The sequence below is a fragment of the Falco biarmicus genome, chromosome 7 (genome assembly GCF_023638135.1).
Source record: "Falco biarmicus isolate bFalBia1 chromosome 7, bFalBia1.pri, whole genome shotgun sequence".
NCBI lineage: Eukaryota > Metazoa > Chordata > Aves > Falconiformes > Falconidae > Falco > Falco biarmicus.
The window spans coordinates 66,530,134-66,543,645 of NC_079294.1; the positions used below are offsets into that span (position 1 = coordinate 66,530,134).

The 13,512-nt window shown below is 48.2% G+C and overlaps 1 protein-coding gene across 1 annotated transcript in view; it reads right to left on the reverse strand.

Annotated features, from left to right (window-relative positions):
• Positions 1 to 12,688, reverse strand: part of ADAMTS17 (ADAM metallopeptidase with thrombospondin type 1 motif 17) — a 192,240-nt gene extending 179,552 nt beyond the window's left edge. The window contains exons 1-3 of the mRNA XM_056347461.1: positions 12,522 to 12,688; positions 11,497 to 11,858; positions 1,216 to 1,381 (exon numbers count right to left, since the gene is read on the reverse strand). Coding sequence (XP_056203436.1) covers positions 1,216 to 1,381; positions 11,497 to 11,858; positions 12,522 to 12,591 — 598 coding nt within the window. The 5' untranslated portion in view covers positions 12,592 to 12,688. The remainder of the gene's footprint in view (positions 1 to 1,215; positions 1,382 to 11,496; positions 11,859 to 12,521) is intronic.
• Positions 12,689 to 13,512: the final 824 nt, after the last annotated feature.

The following is a 13,512-nucleotide window of genomic DNA, read 5'->3' on the forward strand; positions in this document are numbered from 1 at the left end:
GTCTAGAATAGCTTCACACACACAGGCACGTCTGCATTTCAGCTGCTACTGTACCCACAGCCAGCGTAACAGGATGGCAGACAAAAACTGCTCAAGCACTCCACCACCTAACTCACACAAGATCCCTTCTGTCACAGTTGTAGCTCCTTCAGTATCCAGTCTAGCCTAGATGTCTGTATGAGCTGCTATCACATTTTGGACTCCCAGACCTTAAGTCTGGGTTCACAGATCTCCAAGGAAAGCCAAAGACCCTAAAAGTTTCTTTGCAATCTTTATGAGCTCATTCCCTCTAACACAAGGCAAGAGGAAATAAAAGTTTAATTAATCTCACAAAGCCTTAAGCAAACAACTTAAAAGTTGCAACTCAAAAAAACAAAAAGCCCTATAGCATGATAGCTAGAGCTTAAGCCTGACAAGTCAAATAGCAGAAAGAAAAAGCAAAATCCAGTTCCTAGTTAAAAAAATTACCTTGCTGAGCTACGTCTGGCAGTTTCAAATGCACATAATCCCATACAAAAGCAATAAAAAAAAATAATACAAAGTCTGCCCATTTGACCACGTACCCTGATATACTCTTATTATGGATTGTGTGCTCTGCTAGACAGAAGTAAAAATGACGACATGTGAGAAGATGAAAAACAAAATAAGTTGTTTTACAAGAGAAACTGTGCATTTCTTCCCCACTCCAGGTACCTTTTCATCCTGTTATGAGCTGGGTCCTTGGAGCTGGACTCCACAGATGACACTTCTGATTAAATTATACAAAAGTATCTGAAGGGACACTTTCAGTGTTCTAAAATGCAAGGATCACCATTCTATCCATGCCTACTTGGCACAACTCTAGCTGAAAAGTGAGGTGAAAGAGCACCAGTCACCACTGACTTCAGTTTCAAAATCTGGGCCTTGGCTAAAAACATTGTGAATACCTTCCTGACCAGTGGCCATATCACATGGTTAAGGCAGAAGTTTACTCTGACCCATTTAAAAGTTTATCCTCTCACAAATTGAATGTTACAGCACATGTCTTAACAATTTTTACATTTGTGATGTGGACTCCTGCTTCAGGTAGCAAAAGGATTGATTAAAGTAAGCCATTTTTCACTATCTCCAGCTGCCGAATATTTGCATTACAAAATACAGACATATCTGGCAGAACAACGGTTAAAAATATAATTGCATACTCATGGCTGTTCTCTTGAGCCACTTCAAGCTCACCTGCTACAACCTTGCAGTGCTCATCAGGAATGTGCGACTTCATGGGGTAGCTTGATTTTGTGGATCGTCTACGCCTGATGAAGTGTTCTTTTCCACTAAATGAGGTCTCTGATGTATTCACTGGTTGTATTAGCATGTGCTCTGATCCAATTTGGATATAGCCAGCCTGTTCACAAAAGAGAAGAAAATAACCCCATCAGTTTGGTATCCTAACCTTGTCTATCAACCCAGTCTGAACCTAGATCATTTCACTGCAATCATTATTTACAGGGTGAGGAAATGAAAAGTGATCATGATAGCGTTCAGCCCGCATAATACTGACTAAAGAACTTCATCTGCTTCTCATACTTATCACTGAGCACTATTAAGAAACATTGTGCGCTGTACATGTACAAAGAAAAGGTAGGGGTTCTTGTCAACACCTTTCCTTTCCTTTCTTTCTCTCCCTCCAGCTAGAGCACCACTCTAGCTGGAAGCATAGATACATGTGTCTTATGAGACACTCAGCTCACTTGAGGACAAATAAATCCTATTAACAGAAATTCTTTCATAATCACCTTCCTAATTGCCAGCTAGAATTGCATTGTTATTAAAAGGCATTTACTATCTCAGCAGAGCAAAAAGGTGAGATTGCCTGCAAACAGGAGATTGCCTATGTGTATCACCCTTGCAGACAACACTGAGTGAACTGGAGTTGCAGAGCCACCCATGGTTTTTTGTACAGGGACTGAATACCTCTTCTTGACTACAATAGAGGCCACACAGTAAGCACTGTTCTCCCTGAAAGCCATGGGTTGAGTTTCAGAGGTCGAGCTGGGAACGGGCTATTGTACCTTCCCCGTCACGAGCTTTTCCACCATCCCTGGAATAAGTAATATAAGGAAGGCAAAGACCCTGTCTAAATAACAGTAGACTCCATAGGCTGCAGGTCAGAGCACTAAACCCCTGCCTTTCTTGCACCAAGTCCAGACCTTACACCAGGGCTGGCAAGAACATCTTTGGAAGGCAGCTTCTGCCCCGGGAGAGCCCTCCTCTGCTTGCAACCCAGAGTTTTTATTTCCGTTATGCTTTTTCCACTCCATCTCTGGCATAAGAAGAAGAGAGTGAAAGTAAAGGTATCACCTTAAAACTTAACAAAGCCTCCAGGTTTAATCAACACTGAGATTATAATCATGGGAGAAAGTGAATATGTACCATGAGGGTTTCTTACTTTTCATTATATTAATCCAATGATTATTTCTATTGCAATTAGAAGTCTCGAAATGCAGCTTTTTGCCATATACCCCCCTGTCCTGAGGGAACCCTCTAGGTCTGATCCAACTTCTCCTGCTAGAAACAAAAGGCCTCATCTCATCTGGCCTGCCAGGAGGCATCAGATTGTGCCTATGGTACACTTCATAGGTAAAGTAGCAGACAAAGGGGTCCTCCTGCTAGGTTGCATGTCTGTAACACCCATCCTATATACATATATAAAGGGAGACCAGACATTTTTTTGCTTCCCCCCCTCCTATTCTGTGCCAGCCAGGCAACCATCCAAACAAATGCTCTGCACGTACATGCAAATACTATATATTCAACAGCTGACTGTACTAATATGATTTATAATATACATTACATACATACTGTATATTGTACGTTTCCACACCTCCCTGCCAAACTCAGTCCTCACGTACACCCAGGAAATCCCTCTGGCCTAGTACTTCCAGCAAGAAGAATTTCTGCTAACAGAAATGAGAGCTCTCCTTTTGACAGCCGTACTAACTAAAGAACATTCAGGGGAAACCAGGATCTCTAAGAAAGGGTCACTAATTTCAAAAGTGCACTTGGGGGGAAAAAAAGAAAAAAAGAAAAAAAAAGAAAAAAAATAATCAGTGTTTCTATTTGCCATGGCTGCAAAGCACAGTGGTAACAATTAGTCCCCTGTCTCTAAACAGACAAGAGACGCCTCTTTTGAGGTTTTTCAAAAGAGACCATGCCCTTGGGGCTAGGTCACTGATTAAGTATAAAATGCCTTGACACCTCACAGAAGGGCTCCCATTTATGAAGAAAAATTGACATTATTTCTTGGCCCTACAGAATGCATACCAATTTACAAGACCCACTCTGCCCAGGAGTTTCCAAAAGGGCTGCCTCGTCATTTAAATTACAAGTTGGGCTTTGTCAGAATTGTTTCAGAGACAGCAAAAGCTCTAGTGACTTATTCTTCCAGCCTCCTTTACGATGTTCTCCACTACTTCCCCTCCTTGTTCCAATCTTCCAGCTGGGAGGTAGCCCCAGCCCCCTTTTTTAATATAGGTTTTAATTATTTAGAAGAAGGGTTGTAAATCTGGTGCCATGGTACTAAAAGCCACACCAGAGCTCCTGAAAGACTGCCAACCATTTTTGTTGGTGCCAAAAATATGTAAGAAGAAGTCAGTTTCATCACCACCCGACATTATCCCAACTTTCTGGCATCAAGTGTGAAAATAATTTAAACCATTGGAAAGGACTTATGTTTCACATTTGCTTTGGAATTGTGAAACCTACAGAGGGAAAGAGGCGTGCGTCTTCACCCTGGAATAGGTTAAGACGCCATCTCAAGTTTAATCTGACAAGGCAAGCAGAGTTTCAAGCAGGAAGGATTTGCAGGATTGGGCCTGTAAAGTATTCCTAGGGAGTTAAAATTTTCCCCAAACTTGCCAGTTGGGTTCTAAAGAGTCCTCAAACCTGTGTTCCCGCATGAGATCTTTTGGACCTGGTAACTTGAATACTCTGGTCCTTATTTTGCTTTTTCCACAAGAAATGCATTCCTCATGTTGCCTCCCTCAAATCCTCCAACTACCAGATACTATACTGTTCTAATCTCAGCATGAGATATCAGACATCAGTACTAGACAAACACTCTGTGCTTTTCTTCTCTAGTCCCTATAATGTTCAGGGCCTGCAGAAAGCTGGATTTTGAAGATAAAGAAGTAAAACAGAAGACCACGTAACTGTCAGAGCTGTTTTCCCCACATCTCTGGAAATCATTCCAATTAAATAAAATGCTTTGGATCTGCCAATTCATGTTTGCCTGGGGAGATGCATATCAAAAGCTGGGATACTCCCTCTCATCCTTCTTCCACTGGGAGAGCCTGTACAAACAGGACCTGCCATTGTGCCAGACCCCAGTATTGCTTAGTGTCCAGGAAAGCAGCCGCTGCCCAGCCTCACCATCCCAGAACACCCGAGACACAGGAATCACCAGGAGCCCAAAAATTCAGAAGGGCGTAGAAGTTGATCGTCATCTACATTGCTAATCCAGCCTGGATTTTATAGTTAGTATGACTGAACCGTATAGCTGACAGAATCACACAGCTCAGCTAACAGGAAAGGCAGGCAACCCAACTGACAAGTTGATTAAACCAAACAATAATCCACACTTCCCACTACAGCCCCACTCACCACTGTGCTTAACAGTGGCTATATCTTTCATATTAAGGATATGAAATATCCTTAATTTAGAAGTCAGCTCAACATTGCTCCCTAGCAAAAAAAGGCCCTGTTATCCAAACCACCAAAATATTCTCACATGCTCTTACTCTTAGTTTTATACATACATTTGTCACTCAAGCAATCTGCTCACCCTCTAATCTACTCTTGCACTACCAGTAGTTCACTCTTCTTCTACACACTATATTCCTTCCCACTAGGGCTTTTCTCAGGCTAAATGATAGCAGGGAAAGGAGGAAAGTCCTCATACTATATCACTGAAATTACAATGGTAGTAATGAGACTGTTAATGCTGGCACTTAAACAGCGTTTGTAATCATATCGTCCTGCTTCACTGTTCTGCCTCTGTCCCCTGGCAGTACTGGTGGAGCTACAGCAGCTCGAGGGCTAACTCAGGACAGAAATCCAAATCTTCAATGTTCTCTGCTCGTGGTGCTGGACCTTCCCACGCGTTAATACTCTCCAATAGTTACACTGTTTTTCCAGCCCTTTTTATTTTCACAACATCTTTGAATGAGACCTGTGAAATGCTGAATCTTTAACAGATTTTTCTTTTGCTCCTATGTGTTCATTAGTTACATACATATGAACACGCACAAAAGAGAACAGTTTTAAACATCTGACAAATTCCAACCGCTTCTCAGTTTCTCAATTGTTATGCTGTAAATCTTAGTTTAACTATTTCCTTAAAGTTAAAAGTTAATATTTAAAGTGAAGAACAACAAACACCACAAACACAATTTAGTAAACTTCACATGGCTTTTAGTCCTGTCCTTATTAACCATGCTTCGGCTTTCAGTTAGTTATTTCTTACCAGTGCAATTCAATCAATTTTAAAACAAAAGCTTTAAATTAGGTCTTGCTCCAGCGTCATTTCAGGTTTACACTCAGTTATGAGAACAGATCATAACCAGGAATGTCTGACTGCACCTCTGTTCCAGCCTGCTCTAGCCTCCGAGTCTGCTAAACAAGTAAACCACAACGTGCTCTCCCTTTTGTCCACTGTGGAAGGGGAAAGAAAAACCCAGCACAGAGAAACCCAGCATGGTTATTCTAAGAGGTTTTACTTTTCAGCCCGTGGACCAGCTATGGACACACGCCAGACAGCTCCTCTCCCAGACAAGAGAATTCAGCAGAGCTGAAGGTTTCCTCAGGGGAAATCGTATCATCTTACAATCTTAGCATGCCTGCACTGCACTGGTTCCCGTAACAGCAGAGGCTCTTCAGTCACCTGAAGGGCAGCACCATGCCACTGTACACAGAAAACACTCACTACCACTGGACAGGGATTGAGCTCACCGAGCTTTAGACCAAGCATCTAGACCGAGCTCTAAACCAAGCATCATCTCCCTCTACAGCCAATGAAGAAAAGCAAACACCTCCTAGGTGAAAATTCACCAATCTAAAGTACCTAAGAAACAGGACAAACCACCAGTGGAAGCGCTCATCTTTATCACTCACTCTCCACTTGATAAGCAGCCAGGCTTAAAACCAACAGGCCGTGGCATCTTCTATATTCTTCTTCCTTTTCCCCCCAAGAGCAGAGCAGATTTGCAGTTTCACTAGGAGTCCTGTGAGTTATTGCTTGTTCCCTGGGGGCTGCAGTCCAACCTACTCACTTCTCTTTGCCCTGACTGGCCTTCTATATTGGATCCAAACCCACAGCGAGACATCCAGTTTCTGTGTAGGCACTTACTCCCGCTGGGAAATCAGTGGGCATTCAGAGTCCCTAGAAGGAGCAATGCATCCAAACAGTGCTTTCATCTGGTCCTACAACATCGCTGGTGAACAGCAACGTGGGCAATAGCAGGGGCACAATTTCCCAGGTATTGCAGTTAACTGGGAAATACATTTCTGGCATTTAACCCTGTTTAGTACTCAAATGCACAGTCATGACTTCATAATAATCAGCATTTTCCCTTATCACCTCCAGCAGACTTAGAGCATCTCTGCCCAGCCTTCCAGAGAAAAGGAAACACCTGGCTGACATGAACTCCAGATCGATGCTCTACCATCTCTCCTTGCCTGTATTTGCCAAAGCTTGTCTACATCTATGCTCTCACAAAGTTTGTGGATGGTACCAAGTGAAGGTGACACACCAGACTGAAGAGCCACCATTCAGAAATATTTTAACAAGCTGGAAGATTTGCCTACCAGGAGTTGCATGAGACTTAACAAACATGAGGCAAACATACATGAAGTCTGGAAGAAAAGAAGCCTTCTTCTTCTCTACGTAGATTGTATGAGACAATACTGCAAAATATTTAAGGTTTCCCAAATTCCAGTGTGCGTTTCTCAAGGTGTAGCTTCAGCTACTCTATCCTATAAAGAGAAAAATCACTGTTCTTATTCCATGAGCCCTTGTAATGTGCATCATCCACTTCCACCAATCTGGTCTGCATAAGGAAGCCTTGCTGAGTTCAAAGATGACAAAAATGTAGTGTGAAAGAGTTATATGAACAAGCTGAACAGGAGGGAGCCACAACCTCTTTTCTTATCTGAACTGAGAGTGACAATCCACTTTCAAGTAGAGACAGGCCAAAGAGCAGTCCTGAACCCAGAATCAGATTCTAGATTTCAAAATGGAAGAGAAGTTACTTAGAATTAAACCTCTGCCTCTAAATGCATCCCAGTGATTTTCAGCTTTCCAATGTGGTTTCAGACAGGAGTTTTCAAGCTCATTTTTAAGTCAAAACCTAACGTTCATTTTAACGTGAACCTGTGACCTTCTTAAAACTGTAACTGTTTCAGAAATTCAGGTACAAGAAATATGAAAAGCCTTCATCAGTTGTAAGGTACTGACGTGGCAGTCCAACCAACTGCAAAGCAGTCCAGCACTTCAGCATGTAAAAAAAAATTAAAAAAAAAAAATGGTAAAACATTAGTACATCAAATTAAGTCTTTGGGAACCCCACATTTTGCACATAGCTTGAGGCAGCATTCTGCAACGTACAGCTGGGGAAGAAGTCTTCCCAAAGGGCACAGGACCCTGCCTAGCTCTCTTATCTTGTCTGCAGGACTGATAAGCCCTGCTAGGACTCAGAAAAAGCATCATTGTAATCACCACAAATACATGGTGCTTTCCAGGCTTCAATTGAAAAAGCTCTACAGAAGGTAACACTGCTCTGCTAGAGAGGGTGAGGACAGCACACTGAGAGCAACAGTCAAAACCTGACTGTGAAATCACACCTGAATGCAATGGATGAGTAGTTCTGAGATATATCAAGCAAACACAAATTTCCTTGCTGGAGACCTAACACATGTCATCTAGGAATTGATCTCAAACTTTGAAGCAGAGGCCTTAGTGCACTACACAACTAAAGGTAACACACGCTGTGGCCTTACAAAGCTGGAACTTTCCAAAAAAAGAGGCAAATTCCTATATTGCCTACTGTCTTCTAGTGCTGGTCAAATGAGTTGCAGAACTTTGCTCCTGCCTGTGTCTCCCCAGCACCAGGAAAGGACAGTTCAGTCCTGCAGCGTGGTCAGAATCCAAGTGTTTACACAACTGCATTCCCTAGACAGGATACAGTCCTGCCAAGCTGAAAACGGTAGCGCTTTTCAGGAACATATTACCTCTTGTCTACACTGCAATTCCCAGGCTGTCAAGAGGAACAGGAGGGTTGGAGTACCCTCACATGCAGTACTTTAACTGTGCAGATAAGACCTTAGGTACACCAGACATAAATGTGCTATGGGCTGATGTAGCTACGAGAGCACAACCACCCTTCTTGATGCAATTGCAAGCTGTAGCAGGAAACTACAGCAGACCACATGCTGGTTAACAGCAGCATCTGCGAGCAGAGTTTAAAAAACAAAACACAACCTTTAGACGCTGCACTGGGAACCTGATATCATTACCAGGAAGCAATTGCTCAGTCTGGTTGTAGCTCAGTTTTCATGCCACTGTGTCAGAGATTTTGTTTTATTAGAACTCCATTTGCCCTGATCATTTTATATCACTTTTTGTGTGATTTATGGCATGGTTGAGGAATATGATTGCAACAAAGTTTGTGCCAGCTGGAGATCTGTATACAGTATTACTACCTACTCTACTTTTTAGCAAGCAGCTTTTCTGAATGAGATGTCTTGATCATCCAGCTCAAGTCCAACAAGTGCTCCCACACTGGATATTTCAGGAAATCTCCCACTGCAGCACTAGCACTGCTCAAGAGACAAATGCCAGGATAAACAGACTGCAAGGTTTCCGCTACCAAGGTCTTTCTTCTAGCCCGACACGCAGGCCCTGTCCATATCCCCACCTGTGAGGCTGTGCTGCTGATGAGGACAAAGCCTTATTCTTTCTGCTGCAAACGGGGCTTAAGGAAGCAATGGGAAAATTCAACACCCACTGTAGTGATAGTCTTAGTATTTTAAATTGCCAGACTCGGAGGCAAAAAATTTGGCCTCTAGTCACCTGACCTCAGTTCTGCTCATGGCAGATTCAAGACTTCCTAGGTAATTTGAGGCAAATTCTTAATTCCTCTGAGCCCAGAAAACTTCTTACTGCTAAATTGCATAGCTTTCACTACAGGTATGCTGATTTAGTGTGGCCACTGCAAAAGGCTGCGTAAACACTGAAGGCAGCCTAAAATCTGTTACGTTTCACGTTTAAGAACAGAGTTAAGAAGTCAAAAGGTCCATTTAGCTAGACTAAGAAGGTCTATCTACATGGTGATGTAGATCAATTTAATGAAACCATTTCAAAAGTTACCGAGTTTCATCTTAAGTTTAGGTTCATCTTAAAGACACTTAAGTTTTCTGTTCTTTAGTTTTCAGACCACAAGGGTATTATAAACCTTAACTCATTTGTATGCACCTGTTTTTAGCCCTTTTTCCACTCCTGGTGACTATTTGAATGAAGAGTAAATGAATGGATTCCTCTAATAGGAGAGGAGTATTCCAACATGCAGAAACATATCTCCCAACACATCTGCCCACACCACTCTCAGCACTCCCAGGACTAGATCCACAGGCAAAGGCAGAGCTTTACCAACACTGCCACTTAACACGCGGCAGCATGGGCTTTGGTCCTCAAAAGGTGCCACAAACGAGCAGCTTTGACATTGACCACTTTTTGATCCCAAGTGCATCTAGCTCCATTATGTCAATGTAGTTGTTGCTTAGAATTCATATGATACAAACAGATACTGCTACATTGCAGCTCGTATTTGCAGAGTAATGAACAAAGACTAACTAGTCTTGCTTCTTTTCCAACTTTTCTACTGGGAATATCGCCAATCTTTTTCATTCCCCCTCCTCCATTCCCTGATCTCAGGCAGTTAATATTGTGCCTGTAACTACATTCCTCTTTTTAAAAAGGTTTCTTCTCTGCCTTTTTGTTCTTTTCAGATGTGCTGGAGTAGGTAGCTTTGGAAGCCCAGCACTTCATGAACGGGATTAACAAAACGTGCCTGGTGACAAAAGCACAGAGCCGGTAGTGATTTAAAGGTCGAACTAGAGATAACAGTTTTAAACTCTGAGAAAGCCCTCAGTGGTATACAGCTCAATTTACAGCGCCACTCAAGCACTCAGCACCTCAGAGCCTTTTTTTTTTTTTTTTTTTTTTTTTTTTTTTTTTTTTAAACACGAGGCACAGCGCCCTCATATGGCCCGGGAATGATGAAGGGCCAAGCCCCAAGTGCAAAGCACATGACAGGCTTCTTACTACATAGTTTAAGACTAAATGTCCATCAACAGGTCCGTACCGAGAATTTAAGCACGCATCCCAGGGCCCTGTACTGGGAAGCTATGCTCAACGCCCCAGTAACTTTCTTAAGAACTTTCAAACTATAGGCAAGATTTACAATGCAGCCATCACCTTAAGCATCTCAGTCTTCACCACTGAGAAATAGCAAGGCTGTCCCACACCTCGCCGCTTCTTACCCAGACACCTAGCAGAGAACACAGGCCCTGCGGAGCCACCTGCAAACGCTACAGCCTCAGGCAGAGAAACCTGGACACCTGAGGTGGGAAAAGCATCCCCAAGCGGGACAGTTCCTCCACCCATGCGGGTGCCAGACATCCCTGCACCACAGACACCTTCACACGCCAACACTGATCGCTTGAGCTGGGTGGAAAGGGCCGGTGGAGGAGCCCGCTGTGCTGAGGCCAGGGACAGCGGCTGGATGGGCGAGCTGGGCAGGCAGACGACCAAACTCCCCACAGCCGGACCCACCAGCCAGCACAGAGGAAGGAAGTAGTGACAAGACAGGGGTCTGTCAGCTGGGACGCCCCTCTGCAGCACCTGCCAGCCCGGCTGCCCACCCAGAGCTGAAATGCTGTGCCTCAGGCCCTCGGCCCCTCCAGCCTGGCTGAGGCCCGGGCAGCTCCCACAGCGGGCAGCCGGGGCTGACAGAAAACCCACCGCGGCCCAGCGGCACTGCTCGCCGGGGCCGGGGGGCGAGGGGCCGGGCAGGACCACGGAGGAGCAGGCGCGGGCGGGAGCTGCACCGCGGCCAGGTGAGGCGCCGCTCTACGGCCGCTTCCCGGCCCCGCGGGGCAGGGCGGCTGGGGCAGCTCCCAGCGCCGGGGCTGGCAGGAAGGTCCTCCCGGGGACAGCAGGCACGCTCGCCAGGGCACGGGGAGGCGAGGGGACGGCCGTGACAACGGGCGGCGGGGCGCCCAGGGGAGGGGAGGGGCGGGCACGGCCCGACGGCCGCTTCCCGCCTTGGCGGGGCAGGGGCCGGGCAGCGGCCGGGGCTGGCAGAAAAAGCCTCGGGGGCTGCGGAAGGGCTGGCCGCGGCCCGGGGCGGGGAGGCTGGGGGTCGGCTGCCCGCGCTGAGGGGAGGCGGGGCGGGGGGGCAGTACCAGCCCGGCGCAGGTGCTGAGGGAGGCGAAGGAGTCGCTGCGGTTCAGCACGTGTCCCGTGTAGAAGCAGAGCCGCTCCGCCGGGGGCCGCCGGGGGCCGGGCGCCCGCCGCGCCTCCCCGCGCCGCTGCTCCACCACGAAGCCCCGGGCGAGGAAGCGCAGGTCGCGACGGAGGTGCAGGTAGAGCTCGGCGCCGGCGGTGGGCAGGCGGAGCAGCAGGGCCTCCGCCGCCGTCCGCTGCCGCGGCAGCGCCCGCCGGCGCCGGGGGCCGCCGCGATCCCCTCGCACGGCGGGCGGCAGCAGGTGGATCTTCTCCAGCGCCACTCGCTCCGGGATCACCACTTCCAGCTCCGCTCCGCCAGCTGCAGGCGAGAAGGAGAGAGGCTCAGGCGCTCGCACCCGCGGCCCGACGGGGCGGCCGGGGGCTTTGTGCCCCGCCGGCACCCCCCTCCCCGCGGGGACGCCCCGTCCCGCCGGGGCGCGGACAGCCCGGCGCTCGCGTTTCAGCGCAGAAACTGAACAGGATACGGAGACAATGGAGCCGGCGGAGGAAAGGGGTTTATTTCTCTCCCTCCATATATATACACGTACACATAGAGGCAAAAATGTGCAGGGAAGAGAGGAATCACGCGAACGCTAGAGCTACTTGTATCATTAAAAAAAAATATATAGCTCAGACACAAGCATCGCATTTCACCAACCCCAATAAAATTCTGCAGGGAGAAGGGGAAAAGCAGAGCAAGCCGAAGCCGCAGCCAAGGACAGTCAGCAGCTTTCCACATGAAACGTTACAGCAGCAGCAGCGAGAGGACAGGAAAAGAAAATACAAAAGCCTGAAGCAATTCATCCTGCAGACTGGGACTGCGGCCACGCAGGGGATCCGGTGCATGCCCTGCGGTCTGCGCCTGCACGCTGCCGCCCGCGGCCGGCGCCCACCGCCCGCCCCGCCGGACCCGCGGCCAGGGCTGTCAGCGCCGCCGGGGAAGGGGACGCCGGCGCGGGGAGCCCGGGGAGGGAAGCGCTACCTGTGCCGGCGTCCAGTCCCCAAAGCAGCAGGCAGGGAAACACGAGAGGCAGGAGCCAACCGTCAAACATTTTATGGCAGCGGCGGGGGCCCAGCGCGAAGCGGAGGCGGCGGCGGCGGCGGGAGCCCGGGCCGGACTGAGCCCTCCCCGCCCTCGGAAAAAGTAATCAGCGCCGCCGACAGACCCGGCGTGGTGGGCGCCCGGCCACGCCCCTCCCCGCGGCCCCGCGCTCCCATTGGCGCGGGCACCCCGCGGGCCGCGCCCCGCGCTCCCCTATTGGCTGCCAGCTGGACGCGCTGGGCGGAGGGCCGGGCTGCGCGGGGAGGGCTACACGTGGGAGGGGGCGGCCGGCAGGGGGCGCCCTCTCCTGCCCCGCGCGCCGCCGCCGCCCGTTCTCCCCGCCCGGCAGCACGGGTGGACGACCCCGGAGCCGGGAGCGATGGCCCAGCGAGGGGCACGGAAGCTCTGACAAAAAGCAGCCGCCTGGCCATCCCCTCCGCCATGCTTGCTGCGTATCCTTTGCTTCACCGCTTCAACAATTTGGACGCAGCTACAGCAAAAGCCACCCAGTCCTTCATCTCCCGCGGCCTTTCCCACCACCATCTGAAGTACTGATCCCAGGACCGGGAAGACCAGGAAAAAAATGAAGTGGGCAATGTATGAGTGCACCAAGATTCAGGCAGTGAGCTTATGTACTCCTGGAAGCGCTCATCACATGGATGGAAACAAGTGCATAAAGCTCAGGAGATATAAAAATTGATTTTTACAGCAGTGGACAAGAGGGGGGGCAAGCACTAATCTGAAGCAGGGAGGACGGGCTGTTCAAGCCAGTTAAGGGGGCTGTTTGGGAGAGGAAGAGGAGGAAGAAGCTCCCCGCCAGCTCCCTTTCCCACTCCATGTACGGAGGACACTCTCATCCTGACCCAGGTGCAACCAATTCCCCTTTGCGCTGAGATCCTGCAGCCACAAGCGCTGCCTCCCCCCCAGTAGC